The 20,069-nt window shown below is 40.6% G+C and overlaps 2 protein-coding genes and 1 long non-coding RNA gene across 4 annotated transcripts; all 3 read left to right on the forward strand.

The window, feature by feature from the left end:
* The first annotated feature begins 3,484 nt into the window (after nt 1-3,484).
* Nucleotides 3,485-5,692, forward strand: LOC106911909 (interferon-induced protein with tetratricopeptide repeats 2-like). The gene is made up of 2 exons (XM_088005301.1): nt 3,485-3,636; nt 4,189-5,692. Exons 1-2 carry the CDS (start codon nt 3,632-3,634, stop codon nt 5,510-5,512), a joined length of 1,329 nt encoding a protein of 442 aa, XP_087861427.1. The 5' UTR covers nt 3,485-3,631; the 3' UTR covers nt 5,513-5,692.
* Nucleotides 5,693-9,964: 4,272 nt separating this feature from the next.
* LOC106907920 (tubulin alpha chain-like) lies at nt 9,965-12,381 on the forward strand. 2 transcript variants are annotated; one of them, XM_014973834.2, is made up of 4 exons: nt 9,965-10,062; nt 10,827-11,049; nt 11,138-11,286; nt 11,383-12,381. In XM_014973834.2, the coding sequence occupies exons 1-4, from the start codon at nt 10,060-10,062 to the stop codon at nt 12,361-12,363; spliced, it is 1,356 nt and encodes a 451-aa protein (XP_014829320.2). In that variant the 5' UTR covers nt 9,965-10,059; the 3' UTR covers nt 12,364-12,381. The 2 variants fall into 2 exon arrangements, with proteins under 2 accessions (XP_014829320.2, XP_087861207.1); XM_088005081.1 differs by having other exon boundaries at nt 11,138-12,381.
* Nucleotides 12,382-14,858: 2,477 nt separating this feature from the next.
* LOC148159982 (uncharacterized) lies at nt 14,859-19,573 on the forward strand. The gene is made up of 4 exons (XR_015762705.1): nt 14,859-16,727; nt 17,739-17,832; nt 18,407-18,562; nt 19,353-19,573. It is a non-coding gene; the product is annotated as an uncharacterized LOC148159982 (long non-coding RNA).
* The last annotated feature ends 496 nt before the right edge of the window (nt 19,574-20,069 follow it).

Raw genomic sequence — 20,069 nt, forward strand, 5'->3', positions numbered from 1 at the left:
CAGTGACTACGTGTCTCACCGTGTGGAATGACGTAGATTGACTGTTGAACGAGTCTCTCAGAGACGGGTAAATTCTCCAATCAGAAACCGGAACCTAAGCACGTGAGTGGAAATATTAAAGGGGCGGGGCTTGCGCTCCAGTTTGGTCAAATGGCGCCAAACTGACGAGATTATTAATTGTTTCCATAATGTTGACTAAGACATGTAACCACCAACAGATACTTTCATTGAAGAGTTCCTGTTTTTCAATAATGAAATCAAAATAAGGTCCGCTACAGTTTCATTCTATACTACAGGTCTTGAATTATTTATACCAATAAATGTTATTTATAACATATTACACTGAATAAGGAGAAGGACCTGGTGTTTCAGGCACTGAAAAGGCCCAAAACGTCTACTTACCAGCAGATGGTGCTGTTGCCTCAAATGAAAGCAGTAAGTTTTTCCTTGAAGAAAGGAGGGTGATTTAACTGAAGAACATTTCAGTACATACACAGAAACAAATATGACTTTAAAGCACTGAAAATGTTTACTTTATCCAACTATTTTAGAACAAGGTCTATCTACATCTTCTTGTACATCTATAAGATATACATCTTCTAGTATCTACAAGATATACATCTACAAGATCTATATCCCTGAATAAAAACGTCTTAAAAACTTGATCCTATTACACATATTTCCTTGTTTCTTTAGGCGACTGCAGATGTCTCTTGATCAAAGAAATAAAACTAGTCAGAAGGCCAGAAAGTAGGAACAAACTGTTCCTACTTTGAGTTGAAGTTTGGCTAAAAGCTGCAGGAGAGTTGGTAAAAGGTCAAGTTGACCTCATTGTGCTTAATATAGTGTTGAGTAAGTATTTTTAAAGACAGTGTATAAAAAAGACATGATATGTAATTGCAGTATTAGAACTGAAATTTCTAAATGTTGTTTTCGTTTTGAAACAACACATCAACAGCCATCAATGCTTCGGCTTGGGATTTCCATTTTTAATTTGGAAAGCACCACTCACACTGTCCACTTTTTTATAACTGTTTTCAAAGAACCAACTTTTGTGGTACCAAATGAAAAACATTTGGTAATATCAACCTGCAAATAAATACTTTACTCATAAGGCCTAAAATACGTATAAGTAGAGAATGTGAGTAAAGGTGAGGCATCCACCAGGTAATTATCGGAGCTAAGTTTCTATTCTCCACTAAAGCAGCTGAAAAACAGAAACGGTAAAGCATGAGTCAAACGAAAAATAAAATTCACATCACACCAAGCTAATATTATGTAGTTCAGATGTTTTACACAGTAGGCGCAAAGCGGCAGCTCAGACTCTGACCAGCTTTTCTGCTTTTCTCTTTATTACTGTCAGCTCTTCAGAGAAACGAGCTGTTAGCAAATTACAGTGAAATGGGGTTAGGGTTTACCCTACCCTGCATGCAGTGACACTAATTAGCTTCATGTGGCTTAGGAGAGCAGTGAAACATGCAGCATTTACTGAAATACTGGAATCATATAATAATTTTTGTACAGTTGATTATAAATTCAGAAAATAAGGAGTTAAAACTTCAGCTGGAGATTAACACCAAGACTGTCATTAAACATTTGTGCTGCTGCAGCTAAAGGAGGAGAAACTAAAACAGAAACACAAACAGCATCATTTGTTTATATTTAGCTAGGAAGTTAAAAATGCTTGACCATTTCCTGGTAGAGTTTACTTATCCAAACTCTATGATTAATAAAGGTTTGATAAATGAGAGGAAACAGAAACAAACAGCTGCAGGATAAGCCACAGCCAGATCACAGTTAATGTTTCTCTTACAAATATAACACTGATAATATAACAGTGATGAAGTTATGAACTAAAAGATAAAGATCTTATATTTAGCAGAGCCAGTTAAAGTGACTTGCTGTTAGAAAATTCTTTAATTAGGGATAAGTCTGAGATTTGCTTTTGTGTTTGTAATTTGGACAGAGATTCTACAGTACAGACTTATTCTGGAGGAAAAAAGATGTGGAATAAATATCTGGTTCTGATAAGGTAAGGCTTGATTTTTGAGAACTCAAAAGAGAAACACCTAGCAAGATATGATTGTTCATCATCTAATTCAGAACATTAGTCCAGGTGACGGGCTGCACAGTGGTTCAGTTGGTAGGGCTGCGTCCTTGCAGCAAGAAGGCTCTGAGTTTGATTCCTGGGGTTTTTCTGCATTAAGTTTGCATGTTCTTCCTGTGTATGCGTGGGAGAGGCCGGAGTTTACTGTAGTTTCTGTTTGGAAACTACAGTATTTATTGTATCAAATGATATTCCATTTGATATTTTCAAATGATATTTTCAAAGCCCTTCAGTTGGTAGGGCTGTGTCCTTGCAGCAAGAAGACTCTGGGTTTGATTCCCGGGGTTTTTCTGCATTAAGTTTGCATGTTCTCCCTGTGTATGCGTGGGAGAGGCTGGAGTTTACTATAGTTTCTGTTTGGTTTGTCAGAAATAGAAACTTAACCAGAACAACTGAAGAAAAACTTTAACTCCAGGCTCTTATTTTGGAGCTGAACGCTTTTCTTCAGACTGGTTGCAGTCCGTCTGTCCGTCCGTCCGTCTGTCCATTCATTAATTTTCTCTGGCCGGGTACTCTGGCTTCTTCCCACAGTCCAAAAACATGACTGTCAGGCTAACTGGTCTCTCTAAATTCCCCCTAGGTGTGAGTGTGTGTGTGTGACTGTTTCTCTTGTCTTTGTCTGTGTTGCCTTGTGACAGACTGGCAACCCGTCCAGGGTGACCCCGCCTCTGGCCCGAAACATTTTCTGGAAGTAGGCACCAGCACCCCTCCCGACCCCAGTAGGGAAAAGGGTGTCAAGAAAATAGATGGACCAAATTGTCCAGGTGACGATGATCCTGGTGAACCTTGTGGCTTCCAGGACTTGTCTGTCATGGTGAAGAGAGAGCTGTGTTAAAAAAGCGAAGCTCTTGATTTACCGGTCGATCTATGTTCCCAACCTCATCTATGGCCATAAGCTTTGGGTCATGACCGAAAGAACGAGATCACGGATACAAGCGGCCAAAATGGGTTTCCTCCGCAGGGTGGCTGGACTCTCCCTTAGAGATAGGGTGAGAAGCTCGGTCATCCAGAGGGACTCAGAGTAGAGCCACTGCTCCTTCACGTCGAGAGGAGCCAGTTGAGGTGGCCTTTGGGTTCCCCCAATGGAGCTGGAAGAAGTGGCAGGGGAGTCTGGGCCTCCCTTCTGAAGCTGCTGTCCCCGCGACCCAACCCCGGATGAAGCAGAAGAAAATTAATGAATGGACGGACAGACGGACTGTAACCAGTCTGAAGAAAAGCGTTCAGCTCCAAAATAAGAGCCTGGAGTTAAAGTTTTCCTTCAGTTGTTCTGGTTAAGTTTCTATTTCTGACAAACCAAACAGAAACTAAACTCCACCCTCTCCCTGCTTGGTTAAATTGGTGTGTTCTCCTGCTGAGCCTCATTCAATCAGACTCTGACTTCCTGCAGTCAAACGTGTTTACGTGTCTCTGAGCTCAGGTTGAGAGACTGAGATCAGACGTTTCAGGATTACCTCTGATAGAAACGGTGGAAAGCTTCAAAATCAAGACATTTTCAACATGATGTAGACAGGAAACAGCTGGATCATGAGGTGAGTGATGGGAAATATCAGAAAGTTTAGTTTTAGTTTACCTTTTTCTCCTCTGTACTTGTTTTCCATTGTCCTTCATATCCCTCATTGGTAGAGAAAATTGAGTGAGTTCAGGTACAGTAAGTCAAAATTCAGCCTAAAGCTAACAGATGTTAGGCTGAATCAAATTATTAAAATTATAACTTTCATTATTTTCTCACGTTGTTTAACAGTTCCAACTTATCCTTTGTATTTTCATCATTTGGTGATCCTGCCCCATTTCAATCCTTTCCAACGATAGCACAGTAGTTTGTCCTGTAACTGGTGGGTTGTCGGTTTGAAACCATGAGAGTTATTTGGTCAGACTGCCCCAGGGCAGCTGTGGCTACCATGTAGCTCACCACCAACGTCTGAGTGTGAATGAACGTAGTGTGACGCGGTTTGGAGTCCTATGGACTTGATGAAGCACTGTAACAGTACAAGTCATTTACTCTACTCCTTCATGTTTCACTGCAATCATCATTTTGTTCTCTCTGAACAGGACAGAGTAACTTTGTTTTCATGATTTCCCAGCAGCTCTACAGAGACTTCAGAGTCCAGGCTGAACGCGCTGCAGTGCCATTTCACCTGGGACCTCCAATCCTCCAGGTTCACACTGACCTCCCCCTGCGACACAATGGAGGACATGAGCAACGAGGAGGAAAACTTCTGGCTGGGTCACATCTACAACCTGCAGGGCTTCATCCAGTACCAGCTGGGCTCCTCTGAAGACGCACTGAACCTCTTCAACCGGGCCTCTGAGACCTTCCAGAGGCAGAAAAACGCTGATGAAGGTCCCTGGTTGATGGTGAACTTTGGGAATCTGGCCTGGCTGCACCATCACCGGGGAGAAGATGAGAGGAGTGAAGACTACCTGTTAATGGTCGATGATCTGATGAGGGAATACCCAGCTCCACCGGGGTTAGAGCACCACCCAGAGGTCTGTGCAGAGAAGGCCTGGACCCTGATGAAGTTTGATAAAGAGAAGAAGCTGGAGGCTGAAGAGCTCTTCCAGAGAGCCATCCAGATGCAGCCGAACACCGTAGAGTGGCTGAGCAGCTACGCCATACTATCAGCAGAGTTCCTCATAAAACACCAGCGCATCTTAGAGCCTGAAGTCTTTGAGAGACTGAGATCAGCCAAAGAACGAGATCCACGTAACTTATATGTTGCTGCTCTTTATCTGGAGTCACGTGCTACAAATGGAGAACAAGTCCAGGATGAAGCAAGAATTTTGGCTGAAGAGGTTCTAGAGAGGCCGATGAACAGTTTCTGTGGTTTCGTTCCATTACTGCGTCTGTACAGAAAGCACATCTCTAGAGATGAAGCTGTTGAAATAGCTGAGGAGGCCCTGAGGATACATCCTAACTCACGATATACCACAAAATGTGCTGCTATCTGCTACATGAAGAAGATCCTTAATCCAGGCAGGGAATCCAATCTTGATAACCACATGATCAACCAAGGCATCAGGCTGTGGGAGGAAATGATTGCAGCTTACAATGACTCTTCTCTTAGACAACAAGTAACTCTAGCACAGTTATATTCAATGGTAGACACAGAGAAAGCTGAGCAGATTTACACAGAGCAGCTGCTGAGAGAAGATGTGGATCCAGCGGAAAAACAGAGGCTTTACAACTGCTACGCAAAACATTTATACTTCATTAGAAAGGAGAGGCACGGGTCAACTGTTTACCACATGAGGGCAGCAGAGATCCAGGTAAAATCTAAGTATCGACAGAAAAGCATTAAAGAGCTGGAGAAGACCCTCGAAAAAAACAGACACCCTGAACTGAATGGGGAAATAAGGAATCTTCTGACCAACCTGAGGATTCAGCCTGAAGCTCAGAATCAGTGAATATTAAAGACCTGAAGCTGAAGATCATATAAAATCTGTATGATGTTCCAGATATGAACACAGTCACTTCAAATGATTTTTATCTCTGTATAATCCAATAAAACGATGAATAATAACATGTTTCATCACATTGTTTTACCTTCTTTGAATATCTTCAATAAACCCATGATTTTGAAGAAATGGCATCTCTTTTATTTATTTATTTTTTTTATTTTACCCGTAAAGAACTGCAGCTGAAACCAAAGGTGGTTCTGCTGAGTTCTGACTCGCTAAATATCCAGACTATTGGCCTCCGGCCAGGAAAAGCCCAACACAGTTCAACATAAGACTCAACTACAAGAAGCAACAAAAACTATCATCCCCACAATGCACGGCTGTTATTGGCTCTCAGTTGAGCAGGAAGAGGAATGTTACTGCGTGTTACTCCCATCATGTTACAAAGATGAGTTCTTGAAGGAAATCCATCTGTTTTTATAACCAAACTCCACGTGCACACACACACAGAGAGAGACTGAACACACACACAGCAGTCTGAGGGGAAAGGACTGGCTCCGCTCAGAGATAACAGAAGCACAGCTTCACCAAACCTGGCCCTCAGCTGAGCCGACCCACTGGCTGAGCTACAGCACCAGTTAGCTGGTTCCTCTCGGCGCTGTGTTCTCCAAAGCCTGTTCTGATCTGGGCACAGATTGTTTTAATGGAGATCTTCCCAAAAACCACCAAAGAAAAACGTTGTGCCTGGGCAGAGATAAATTAGCTTAGAATAAACAGTTTAAGTTTTGCTTCGCTGTTGGACACAAAGCAGTGGATCTAACAGAACCCACTGTTTGGGTCCAAACCGGCCACAGAGTTAAACTGTTTCATAAGGTCATTGACTGAGAAAGGGTCATGTGTTTCTGGACCCACATGCACAGACACTCTCAGGAGAGAATCTATTTTTTTTCTTCCTTCCTGCCTAAATCCTCCTTCTAGTCCAGTGGAGATGATTAATGTAAATTAATCTGCCGACTGCCATTGAAAACAAAAGAAGATGAATGAGCGGTCTGTGGAAACACTAGCCGTTCAGAGAGGACAGCTGAGCTGGAGAAACAAGAGCAGGATTCACTGAGGATGATGAAAATGCCTGATAGTTCTACTTTAAACATCACCGACGTGCAAAGGCAGCGCACGTCTGTGCAAACAAACACGAAAAGAACCAGAACAAACTCGTCCAGAATAAAATAAAATAAAATGAAATAAAAAATAAATAAACCAGTCGTTCAAGCTCTGGGAATATTCCCAGTCCTCCCAACAAGTCAATCAAGGCCTCATCACTAACTTCTGTGAAAGGTAAATTTAAGAAATCTGTACATTTTACATGATATTCTGCCTTAAATTCAGTTAATATTGATAGTTTGTGATTTTACTGTAAATTTTATATAAAAACAAACTTACAATTTACATAAATGTTATTTCTACATTTGAAAAGTACAACAGCTTGTGCTCATTATTCTCATTTTACTGTTAAAAATAAAATTCAATTAATTTATATGTCATCAATTCACATTTTATTTGTTATTTTTTTTCTTATACTTAATTTGGTTCTGATTATCAAAACTTTGAGTTGGGTTCAGGTTAAATTTCATTTGATTTTAAAATGTTTTTATTTAAAGAGCATTCAGCCATCCTGCAGCAACATGTGGTAACAGCAGACAGTCGCTGGCATTATGCTGTTGGCTTTGTCACAACCTGTCATGCACATGGCAACAGTGGAGAGGAAAACTCCCCGTTAACGGGAGAAAACCTCCAACAGAACCAGAACCGGCTGCAGAACTATAAAGACACATGAGGACAACCTGAGCTAAACTAACCTGGATCAGAACAGAGTTTTACAAATTATTTTTGTAGTTATTGGCACAAAGCAGCATTTTTTCCTCATCAAATGTAAAAAAAAAAAAAATTATTAATAAAACGGATTTGATCATCGGTTGTTCTTGGCTGCTGATCTTATCTGGAAATCAGATCTGGACTTTTGAACATCAAGTTTCAGATGATTGAAGGGAAACACAGATGTTCATATAATAAACTGACAGAGGTCTGTTGGAAAATTAAACTGTTTTAGTAAAATATAACACATTAAAGCTTTTAATTCAAACTCTCCTGATAATAATTACATTTAAATTCTCCGATACTGAAACAAACTGCATCATTTTAAGAGTTGGAATAGTTCATCATTTTATGGAAGCATTTAATCACAAGTTATAACCTCCATCTTCCTGATCTGAAAACAAACAGATCATATCTGATCAGAATGTTAAAGAAAAAGAACCTCCTCCCAGTATACTGTCTGTTTATGGTGGGAATAAACTGTGGAGGAACCAACGTGTTACTGGGAAAAGTTGAATCGTTCAGCTTGATGTGGACCAAACATCTTAACGCTGCCACACTTTCAGGATGAGGATAAATGGGAACCTGAGGAGATTTACTCCACCAAGACACCAACCAACTACAGGATGAGGTGAGACACAACCAGCTGCTGCTGCTTCTTTCTGATGATTTTATGAAATAATTAAACTATAATAACTACGAACAACAGAGGGCTGAACATTTACCTGCCATCCTGATCAGAACCAGACCAGTTTGCTTTAAAAACATCGATCTGCTCTCATGTTTCAGACAGAATCATCTGACTGAACCAACATGGAGACGTTGTCAGAACCTTGATGGTGGATACCGTTAATAATTTACCACTAAAATCTACAAAGTTTTATTTCAGTTTTTAATCAGAAAATCTCAAATGGTTTCAGTCTGAACAACAACATTTTCCACCTGGACATCGCAGGAAGGTCAGGTCAGGTCAGGTCATATCAGCTACAAACTGGTGACATCACAACGTAGAGCCATCGTCATGGTAACCAATATTATTTCCTGTCATAGCCTGAGCCAATGGGAGCTTATCCACCTTATTACTTGCTGCAGCCACAAATTACACTTGGTCTGATTTTTAAAGTACTCCACGAACAGCAGAACAGTTTCCCGAGTTCCGCAAAGGCAGGACACTTTCCAGTGGCGAGTTGCTCTCTATAAAAGGTTAATAAACGGGTCGGTTCGGTTCTTGTCCAGTGGGGAGATTCTCCATATTCATATTACGGTCTGGAGCGCAGCAGCTGCGGTCATTTCTCCGTTGATTTCCAGCGGCACTCAGCAACGGAGAACCTCGAGGTTCTGGTTGTGATGGACTAAATAAACCCAGATATTTTATTTTGTCTTATAAAAAATATTGCTGACCCAAACATAGTGATAAAATACACTTGCTGCAGCCACTTTATTAAGTTTATTTTATTTTTTTTTTTTTTATTCAAACGAAAAATAAAATTCGCATCGCACCAAGCTAATATAATGTAGTTCAGGTGTTTTACACTGTCGGCGCAAAGCCAGTAAGCCTCCCAGGAATAAGGTGGATAGACAAATGAAATAAAGTTTATTCAGAATCAGTGAAACAAAAATTAATTGAGTTTGTGAAAAAACAAAAAGATTTCTTAACTATATTAATATAATTATACGATCAATTTGCTGTTAATAGAACTAAAACTAAAGGAGAACACGCATATTGTCAGTGACCAAACTCCGTGGCCAAAACGTGTGTTATGTTGGAAACGTTCAACATAATAAAGCGAAGAAGTGAAGCTTAAAGATAACAATTCCAAAAGGTTTTCATAATGGATGTTTTTATTACTGAAGCTCTAAAGCAGAATCTAAAATGGATAAACAATCACTCAAAATATCCCCATTCACTAAACACAAAGAAAGCAAAGCAATAATACTTACACCAGCACACACTCCTTTGTTCTTATTGATCCTACGACGGTTGAGCTGCAAATGCGGTCGTGCACAAGCTTTGATCCAAGCAAGGCATCCATCCCGTTTCAGATTTTGGAAATCTGTGAATTTTAGTTCCACAAATACGATCAGGATACTTGACATCGCCTGTACAGATACCCCACTAACAGTGGAGAACCATTCTTTTTCGAGTCCTGACCCAAAAACTTCCTGCCGGTCTGCTAATCCACAATGTACATTAGCATGTGTTTACTACTGTAGCTCGTGTTTGTGAGACGGTAACGCACGTGGTAGCTGCGCTGTGACGTGAAATGGGCATTAGCCAATGAAACGCGGCCCCTGTGGTAAGGTCCATGGACCTGAAGTAGCGGCTTTGCAGTGGAAGAGAGACCATCTGGAAAATATGGTGAGGGGATTCATACAGTTATATTATTTATTTATTTACTGTGAATTCACAACGGTAATAGATTATATTTACTTAATTTTATAAATAATCACCATTGCTGTTATTATCATATTAATTTTTATTCGTTGTTAGACACGTAAAAATGATTAAAACTAAGACCACCCCTCAGCTGTCATAAAATGGTATGATCCAGCCAACTCAAATGCTCACAACAACAAACGGTTCTTGTATTTGTTGTAGTTACGCGGAAGGCCTATCTCCTCTAAGTCTACTCGTTTATATATTTCTGCCTTGTCCTCGCATATCCGAAAAATAAAGAAAAATGGTAAGAATATTTCAACTTTTTTCATTTTAACTTTTCTCAGAAAGGGAAAAGTTAAAACGCTGGGATGACTTTAGCTCTCCAAATTTGTTCGCTCATTTTAACATAAAGTGCAATTTATTATCCAGCTTTTTATGGGCAGATATTATTAACCCTGTTGTAAATGTAAGTTCATTTAAAAATGGTCAGAGGGATAGTTTATTTTATTTTTTTTACCAACCGCTAACTAAGTCGCAGTTAGCCGTTAGTTGACAGTTATCTTAATGACTGTTGAAGGACTTTGGTAAGCATTTAATATTTATCTAATATGTCTTCCTCTTCTGAACACATTGATGCGTGAATCTATGCGTGTAAAAAAATAATGAAAAAAATAATGTTTTTAATAAAAACTGGCGTATGGGCTCCCTTTTTGTTTACTATTGTCCGTTTAACGAAGAGAAGTTATTTCAACTGGTGTAACGATCCAATCATCTTTTTGTTATTAAATACAAACATTTGGTAACCAAGCCAACGGACAATTTAGAATGAAGTCCTTAATTCTTTCACAGTCACTTTTTGGGCACCGAGGTTCATCAAATCAGTGTAGGTAACTGATTTTATTGGGATAGGGAGGATAACCAGCTGTCTAGGGAGTCATTATTTGTTGATGTGCCCTTTGCATCCATTCAATTAGCTTTATTATAATAGTCCATCCTAGAGCACTTTGATGCAAGATGACATGTTTTATTTGTGACCCAGATTAAAATGTAGCTTTTCTTCCTGTCCAGCGTGAGTGCATCTCAGTCCATGTCGGTCAGGCTGGCATCCAGATTGGTAATGCCTGTTGGGAGCTGTATTGCCTGGAACATGGCATCCAGCCAGATGGACTGATGCCAAGTGACAAGACAGTGGGAAGAGGAGATGACTCCTTCAACACTTTCTTCAGTGAGACCGGTTCTGGAAAGCATGTTCCCCGGGCCGTGTTTGTGGACCTGGAGCCCACTGTCATTGGTAAGTCTCACCACTTGCTGGAGAGCAGTGAATTTAGTTCAGTTTAGTTTATTTGATGTGTGACTATTTATTTTCCACCCCTCCATAGATGAGGTGCGCTCTGGGACCTACCACCAGCTATTCCACCCTGAGCAGTTGATTAATGGTAAGGAGGACGCTGCCAATAATTACGCTCGTGGGCACTACACCATCGGAAAGGAGATCATCGATCCTGTTTTGGACAGGCTTCGCAAACTGGTAAGATCATGGAATGAAATGAATATAAAATCATCTGGAAAGACAAAAGTAAATTTGTGTGACATGTGGATTCTGTCTGCCCTCCTCTGTCTTCAGGCTGACCAGTGTAATGGTCTTCAGGGTTTCCTGGTTTTCCACAGCTTTGGTGGAGGCACTGGCTCTGGTTTCACCTCCCTGCTGATGGAGCGCCTGTCTGTCGACTACGGCAAGAAATCCAAGCTGGAGTTCTCAATCTATCCGGCCCCACAGGTGTCCACAGCCGTGGTGGAGCCTTACAACTCCATCCTGACCACCCACACCACCCTGGAGCATTCGGACTGTGCCTTCATGGTGGACAACGAGGCCATCTACGATATCTGCTGTCGGAACCTGGACATTGAGCGCCCCACCTACACCAACCTGAACAGACTGATGAGTCAGATCGTGTCCTCCATCACGGCTTCTCTTCGTTTCGACGGGGCGCTCAACGTGGATCTGGCCGAGTTCCAGACCAACTTGGTGCCTTATCCACGTATCCACTTCCCTCTGGCAACTTACGCTCCTGTCATTTCTGCCGAGAAGGCTTACCATGAACAGATGACCGTATCTGAAATCACGAACGCTTGCTTTGAGCCAGCCAATCAGATGGTAAAATGCGACCCTCGCCACGGCAAGTACATGGCCTGCTGCCTTTTGTACCGTGGAGATGTGGTGCCCAAAGACGTCAACGCTGCTATTGCTAACATCAAAACTAAACGTGGAATCCAGTTTGTGGACTGGTGCCCCACAGGTTTCAAGGTGGGCATCAACTACCAGCCTCCCACTGTGGTTCCTGGTGGAGATATAGCCAAGGTCCAGAGGGCTGTGTGCATGTTGAGCAACACCACAGCCGTTGCAGAGGCCTGGGCTCGGCTCGACCACAAGTTTGATCTGATGTACGCCAAGCGTGCCTTTGTTCATTGGTATGTGGGTGAGGGCATGGAGGAGGGAGAGTTCTCCGAGGCCAGGGAGGACATGGCTGCACTGGAGAAGGATTACGAAGAGGTCGGAACCGATTCTATTGAAGGGGAGGGTGAGGAAGATACAGGAGAATATTAAAATGGCCTCCTAAATCTAGTCCTGTGTTTTAAGTCTTTCTCAGTCCATTCTGATATTTTTCTCTTGCCGTTTTGCATTCAAGTACTTTGAAATGTTTGCAATCATCGGAAATACTATGTGTGTTTTAACTTGTATTTCCACTTCTCAAGGCTGTTTCATAAAAACAGGTTTCAGAAATCCAGGGTAAAAGATAAAGCCAGGCATCATCACTTCATCCTGGATTTTGTTGCACAGAGGCTGAGTAATTCAGGTGAAAGGGTGTACATAGACTCATTTAAGAGACCATGAGATTGATCACAGATGTCTATTATAGAATAATATAGAATTGATTAAATGGGTAATAGTTGAGGGCATTAAATGGGTAACTAACCAAAAACATTTATTTCCTGTACTTTTAACTAAAAATAGTCAAATAGCATTCAAACATTTATCTATTTTTTGCTCAAATGAATGAATTTTAACTTATAAATGAACAACAAATGTGAATATTATAATGTTTGTGAGTCTGAGATAGGAGTCATTGATGTTAATCTTTTTGTTCCACATCTTATCAGTATTTATACAGAACAAACATGACTGGATCAAAGTGGAACTGTCAGCACAAGATTAAATATAAGAACATTTTGCAGTACCTGGGAAACATATAAAATGTTGACTACTGCGTATTAATAACTCAGAAGGTGCCTGTTCACATATTACATTCTCGTACTTATTTTAGTCATTAAAAAAAGACTATCTGGATAGCACCAGGCAACTTTACCAATATGTTGCTCCAGATGCAGTCGACATTTCAGACCATCTTAAGTAATTTAATGCACGTAATAATATAAGAGGTTGTTGATTTTGGCGACAGTCGCCCTGATTTTATTTAAACTATAGCACACTTCCTGTTTAAGTTTTTATGCTTTTATTTTGAAAGGATAATTTCCTGTTTGACAACTTGATTCCAACACCTTTGCTTCTTTACCGCCATTTCTTGAAATCCCTCAACTCACGCAATAGTCTGAAAGATCTTTATTCTGTCAAACTTGGAACAGCAGTCTGCAGCAACACAATCAAACAGTAACAAAGCGCACATGAATAATTAACATCGTAATATTAAAAGAACACCGCAAAGATGATTCAGTCATATTATCCCAGCCAGCATGGATAGGTGGGCCCCACTTGGGTTTGATGTGGGCTACATGGGTTATGAGTGGGCATGGGTTTTATCTGGGCTAACTGTATGGGACCGATATGGTAACCTAAAATGGGGCCCACTTGGGCTGGCCCATTTGGGCTAAACATATGGGCCCCATTCAGCATTAATGTGGGCTAACTGTGAATGGGGCAGAAGTGGGCAACACTATGTGGGGCCCATGTAGTTTCGGTATCACGGGCCCAACATGGGAAGCCCATGTGGGCTGACCACATTGAACCCACATGAGATAAGTATGGGCTGACCGTACATGGGTTGGACCTGGGCATGCCTATGTAGGCCCCATTCCTTTTTTATGTGGGCTAACTGGGGATGGGGCAGAAGTGGGCAACACTATGTGGGGCCCATGTAGTTTCAGTATCACGGGCCCAACATGGGAAGCCCATGTGGGCTGACCACATTGAACCCACATGAGATAAGTATGGGCTGACCGTACATGGGTTGGACCTGGGCATGCGTATGTAGGCCCCATTCCTTTTTTATGTGGGCTAACTGGGGATGGGGCAGAAGTGGGCAACATTATGTGGGGCCCATGTAGTTTCGGTATCACGGGCCCAACATGGGAAGCCCATTTGGGCTGACCACACTGAACCCACATGAGATAAGTATGGGCTGACCGTACATGGGTTGGACCTGGGCATGCGTATGTAGGCCCCATTCCTTTTTTATGTGGGCTAACTGGGGATGGGGCAGAAGTGGGCAACACTATGTGGGGCCCATGTAGTTTCGGTATCACGGGCCCAACATGGGAAGCCCATTTGGGCTGACCACACTGAACCCACATGAGATAAGTATGGGCTGACCGTACATGGGTTGGACCTGGGCATGCCTATGTAGGCCCCATTCCTTTTTTATGTGGGCTAACTGGGGATGGGGCAGAAGTGGGCAACACTATGTGGGGCCCATGTAGTTTCGGTATCACGGGCCCAACATGGGAAGCCCATGTGGGCTGACCACACTGAACCCACATGAGATAAGTATGGGCTGACCGTACATGGGTTGGACCTGGGCATGCCTATGTAGGCCCCATTCCATTTTTACGTGGGCTAACTGGGGATGGGGCAGAAGTGGGCAACACTATGTGGGGCCCATGTAGTTTCGGTATCACGGGCCCAACATGGGAAGCCCATGTGGGCTGACCACACTGAACCCACATGAGATAAGTATGGGCTGACCGTACATGGGTTGGACCTGGGCATGCGTATGTAGGCCCCATTCCATTTTTATGTGGGCTAACTGGGGATGGGGCAGAAGTGGGCAACACTATGTGGGGCCCATGTAGTTTCAGTATCATGGGCCCAACATGGGAAGCCCATGTTGGTTGACTGCATAGAAACCAGATAAGTATGGGCTGACCGTACATGGGTTGGACCTGGGCAGGAAAATGTAGACCCTAATCCTATTTTATGTGGGCTAACTGGGGATTGGGCAGAAATGGGCAACACTATGTGGGACCCATATGGGCTGACTGCATTGAACCCACATGACATAAGCACGGGCTGACTGTACATGGGTTGGGCCTGGGCATACATATGTAGGCCCCATTCCATTTTTATGTGGGCTAACTGGGGATGGGGCAAAAATGGGCAACACTATGTGGGGCCCATGTAGTTTCAGTATCATGGGCCCAACATGGGAAGCCCATGTGGGCTGACCACACTGAACCCACATGAGATAAGTATGGGCTGACCGTACATGGGTTGGACCTGGGCATGCGTATGTAGGCCCCATTCCTTTTTTATGTGGGCTAACTGGGGATGGGGCAAAAATGGGCAACACTATGTGGGGCCCATGTAGTTTCAGTATCATGGGCCCAACATGGGAAGCCCATGTGGGCTGACCACACTGAACCCACATGACATAAGCATGGGCTGACCATACATGGGTTAGACCTGGGCAGGAAAATGTAGACCTAAATCCTTTTTCATGTGGGGTAATGGGAAAATTTTTTTTAAATCTGATTAGACAATGTGGTTACCCTGTCACTTTTAAACTTTTTACTATATGTCAAAAGCAAAAGCTGCAAGAGCAAGATTATAAAAACTTTGAAAAAAATTATGAGATGTCAGATTGATGGCCTTTAGCTAAGGAAATTGTTACTCAGTTGGCCTGTATTGGAGCTGATAAAAGGTAAATTGTTGAAGCAATTGTATAAGCTTTCTACAAAATGAAAAGCTCTCCTTGGATGGTTACCTCGTCTTGGAGGTCATAAAGAGTTATTGTATTTGAACCATGCTCACTACATGATTTCTGTGTCTGGCTCATTTACTAAAACCGACATTACACTAGGGTTCCAGAAGACCAAAATATGCTTCAATGCTTTATTTTTTAAACCAGTTCAGTATTGTTCAAGCTACACTTTGAAGTCCTAGCATTTTACTTTTTATTATTTTACACTAGAACAGTCCAGATGTCCTAACATTTTTGTGACATTATCTGTTAAATATGCATAATCTTCTGCTGCTCACTCAAAATAGGTAATGGTTCAGAGTGGACTTTTGTCCTTGCTTCTTTTTTTAAATGTAATTTAATTTTATTTTATTATCAATAGGATGTTCAGACATCCAAAGTGTTCATTGCAGCTTTTTCACAGAAGGACTTAATTCTTATTTGGAGAAATAGTTCAGATCAGATCATCGTGAAAAATATTACAAAATGTTTAGAAAATGAATTCAAACAAAACTCAAGTGAGAAAGACAAGAGTAAAATTTTTAGCATCTGTTTTTTCATCTGTAAACATTTTCCAAGTTGTCAGCATAAATAAAATAAAAAAACTAAACATTTCTATTAATGATTATTTTTTATATCTTTTAATCTTTTTTCAATAATCTTTTTAACCTTTTTGTTCATTTTTTCTCTGGCACCGTTGCCAATAAAGGTTGGTGAATTGAAGTAGATACTTTACACATCCACTAAAGAAAGTAGTTCCAAAACACATTTGAATAAGGACGACTATATTTATTTATTTTTATTGAGAAAATTTGTGAGTGCTACATCGGTTTTACATTTGTTAAACCGATGTATTACTCTCAAAATTAATCTCGTGTTTCTTGGAGAACGTACAATTGTTAACTGCGGATGGATATGCGGTTTCAAAATCAAACGTAGTCCCATCAGTCCGTTGGCGCGGAGTCTGCAGGTTCGCTGGCCTTCTACTAAAGAATCTGTAAGTACACTTCTGTCTGTTTTGTCTGTATTGTATCAAATTTTAGGGAGAGATTTTAAATCGCTAGTTAAAACATTTGTTGCTCGTAATGGTTCGGATGACCGGAGTACCCCGAAAGACCTAATTAGTTGTTTCTTCTTTTTTTTGGCTTTTTTTTTTGTTTTTCTTTTAGGTGATTTTTTTTATATTGTTAAAACACACACAATAAGTCATTTGCCATTATTGAGGTAAGAATATTTGGATGCAGAGCGATTTCAAACTGTTCTGGGCCAGATCATTTTCAAATACGCTGCGGCGCCATTCACCGGTAAATTTGAGCGCCGCGGCAGAATAAATCGGTTCACTAATGAATCTACGTTGCTAGCGGAGGTTGCTTTTAAAGTACCTTGACACGATAAAACCACTTACATTATTTATAAAGAGTAACTACTTCGCTTTCATTCTGTGTACATGGGTTTTTAACAATCTTTCTCGCAGCCAATTAAGCCAGCATGCATAGCTGGGATCCATTAATTGTGCATTTTTAATTATTATTATATTTTTTTCTTCATGAAACTGCATTGAATCGTGTCGTTATGGGCTAGATAGGTAATGATGAATGGGCATGGGTTTTGTCTGGGCTAACTACAGGAGGCCCATATGTTTAACCTAAAATGGGACCCATATCGTCAGCCCATTTGGGCTAAATGTAGACTGTATTCAGCATTATTGTGGGCTAACTGAGAATGGGACAGAAATGGGCAACACGAAATGGGGCCCATGTGGTTTCAGTATATTTGGCATAAAAGCTTTTTTGTAAATAGAATGAAGGCATAGTAGTAAATATTTTAAAATCATGTTTGTTTTATTGTGTAAGTGACATTTTAAAGCGTTTTATTCTGTCATCGTTTGACTGCAAAAAACATGACAAGTGGGTGTTTAGGTCTCAACTAGCCATTTGTTTGGTCAATGCAAATGGGAGCTTTAGATTTACCAATGTTTTAATACTTTTTAAAAAATTATTTTCTACAGACTACTATGGAGAAGCGTGAAGAAGGCTTGCAAGGGCAGAAGTGACATCAGATCTTCAAAGAGATAATGATATTCCAGAAAAGCGACGTAGAAGGTAACGTGGAACAGGGACTTCTGTAACACACAACTCTAGATCAGTGGTTCTTAACCTGGGTTCGATTGAACCCCAGGGGTTCGGCGGAGCCTCTGCCGCGGAGGGAAAAAAAACTTGTGTAAAGTCGTGATGCGCCGCTTTGCCATCATTTGCTGCGGAGGATCACGTTACATTGCTTAGCCAATCAGTGCTGCGGAGGAGCGCAGGGATGGGGCAAGGAGGGGGGGGGGTTCGGTGAATGCGCATATGAAACTGGGGGGTTCGGTACCTCAAAAAAGGCTAAGAACCACTGCTCTAGATCTTCTGTCTCCCTGGTTGTCATTTGAGCTGCTCTCAGTTCTTTTACCCATTTGGTTCTCCTTGCTTTACTTTTTCCTTCTAATCCTTCAAAATTTATTGACTTAAATTGATACAGACATTAACAATTGGCATTTTGTTCATGTATAAAAAGTAAGCTTATAAACTATATATGTGTGAAACAATATATAGCTTATAACAAATCAATTAATAAAAACTAAATGTATCATGTGTCCTGATTTTAAAATGTTGTCTTGTAATTGTCATTATACTTAAGGTTGTCATGGTTGCAGAAATTGGAGGAGGGTCCTTAGATGATGCAGTACAACAAGCTGTGTGATTCCTCATGTCCCCTGAATTGGCCCTCCAGTTCAACCTGTTTGGCCGACATAGGAAACAAGTTCCGGGACCTGCGTCTCTGATGTTTTGTATGGTAAAGATCAGTTTTTATATTCACGTTTTTTCTTGAACATTTGTTAATTTTGGTTGTCTTATGCCTTTTGTTCATTTTTAGTAATCTTTTTTTTTTTTTTTTTCTTAAGATTAAAAACTGAGACTTCAATTTTTGGTTTAATTCACATAGTATTCTTTCACTGTGCTCTCAAGAACTTAAAGATTTGATTGCTGACAAAATTTGAAGGTAATATTGTTTGCATTTCAAACAGTATTAACAAAATATACAAGACCATGATAGAACCTTTATGTCAGTAGTTGATTTATATACATTAATATATTTTAAATTTACAATAAGAATATAGTGTGTGTACTAGGGATGCTCCGATCAGGTTTTTTGCTTCCAATTCTGATACCGATCACCCATGGGGCTCATCTCTGCCGATCATCTGGATTGGCTGTTATTTTTTCACTTTAGGTATAAATGATAACATGTTATCTGGCAAAATTAAAAAGTCTGCGCAGTGTGACGGAAAGAGTAGATCAGCTGCACACACAGGCTGCGAATGAGATACAGGTGATCTGCAACAAGAGGCCGTGATCAGCGATCACCAATCAAACACATTTTCACGGAAATTAACCGATTATGATTGCTGATCGATCTGCACACCTCTATGTACATAATAATAATGACTCCAGAGTGCTTTGATTTTGGCAGATCCCTGCAAGCATTTCTGCCCCTTGAAGGGGAAGAGATGCACATTTCATTAATGTTACATTGTACTAAAAGTAAAACACTAATGCAATTTCTACCTTTGCTTGTTTTTTAGGGGCACTTAAAAGAAATGGATCCATCCACGGAATCACACAAAGATACGGAAAAGGCACTCGAAGTGGGTTACTGGAGCCCCGGACAGAGGTGGAAATAGAAAAGTTAGAGCGACTAGAGCCAGCTCAGACTCAGGTGGGCAGGTTCCAAGATGGACAGTTACAATGATGTATGAGAGCTTTCAAGTGTGGCATATAGGTTATTAAAAATATTTGACAAAAATGTAGTGTGAAAGAGCTATGTAGGTGTGTGTGTGTGTGTGTTGATATATATTTATATGTATTTATATATAGATGTACAGATCTATCTATATAGTTGCATATCTAGATATAGATCTATATACATTTATGTATCTATACATATTTACATAACTAGATGCATAGTTATCTAGATAACAAGATATAGTTATTTAGAAATATAACTAGATATATAGATCTATATATATAGAGATAAATATATATTTACATAGCTAGAAATCTAGTTATATAGATAATTATATATCTACATATAGATCTATGTTTATACATTTGTTATATTAAACTAGTTTCTGTTATTTTCAAATCTGCCATATGAATAATTTTGTAGATTTCTTTTGCCAGTGCATTTCTTGTGGCATCATTTGCTCTGTGTCAATAAAGCTCTTATAATTGACGAGTTAAAAAAACTGAATATTTTAAATTACCAAATAAAAACCTTGACCAAAAGACATTTTTCATCT

Source organism: Poecilia mexicana, unplaced genomic scaffold (genome assembly GCF_051168715.1).
Source record: "Poecilia mexicana isolate PSO_F unplaced genomic scaffold, ASM5116871v1 scaffold_4, whole genome shotgun sequence".
Taxonomy (NCBI): domain Eukaryota; kingdom Metazoa; phylum Chordata; class Actinopteri; order Cyprinodontiformes; family Poeciliidae; genus Poecilia; species Poecilia mexicana.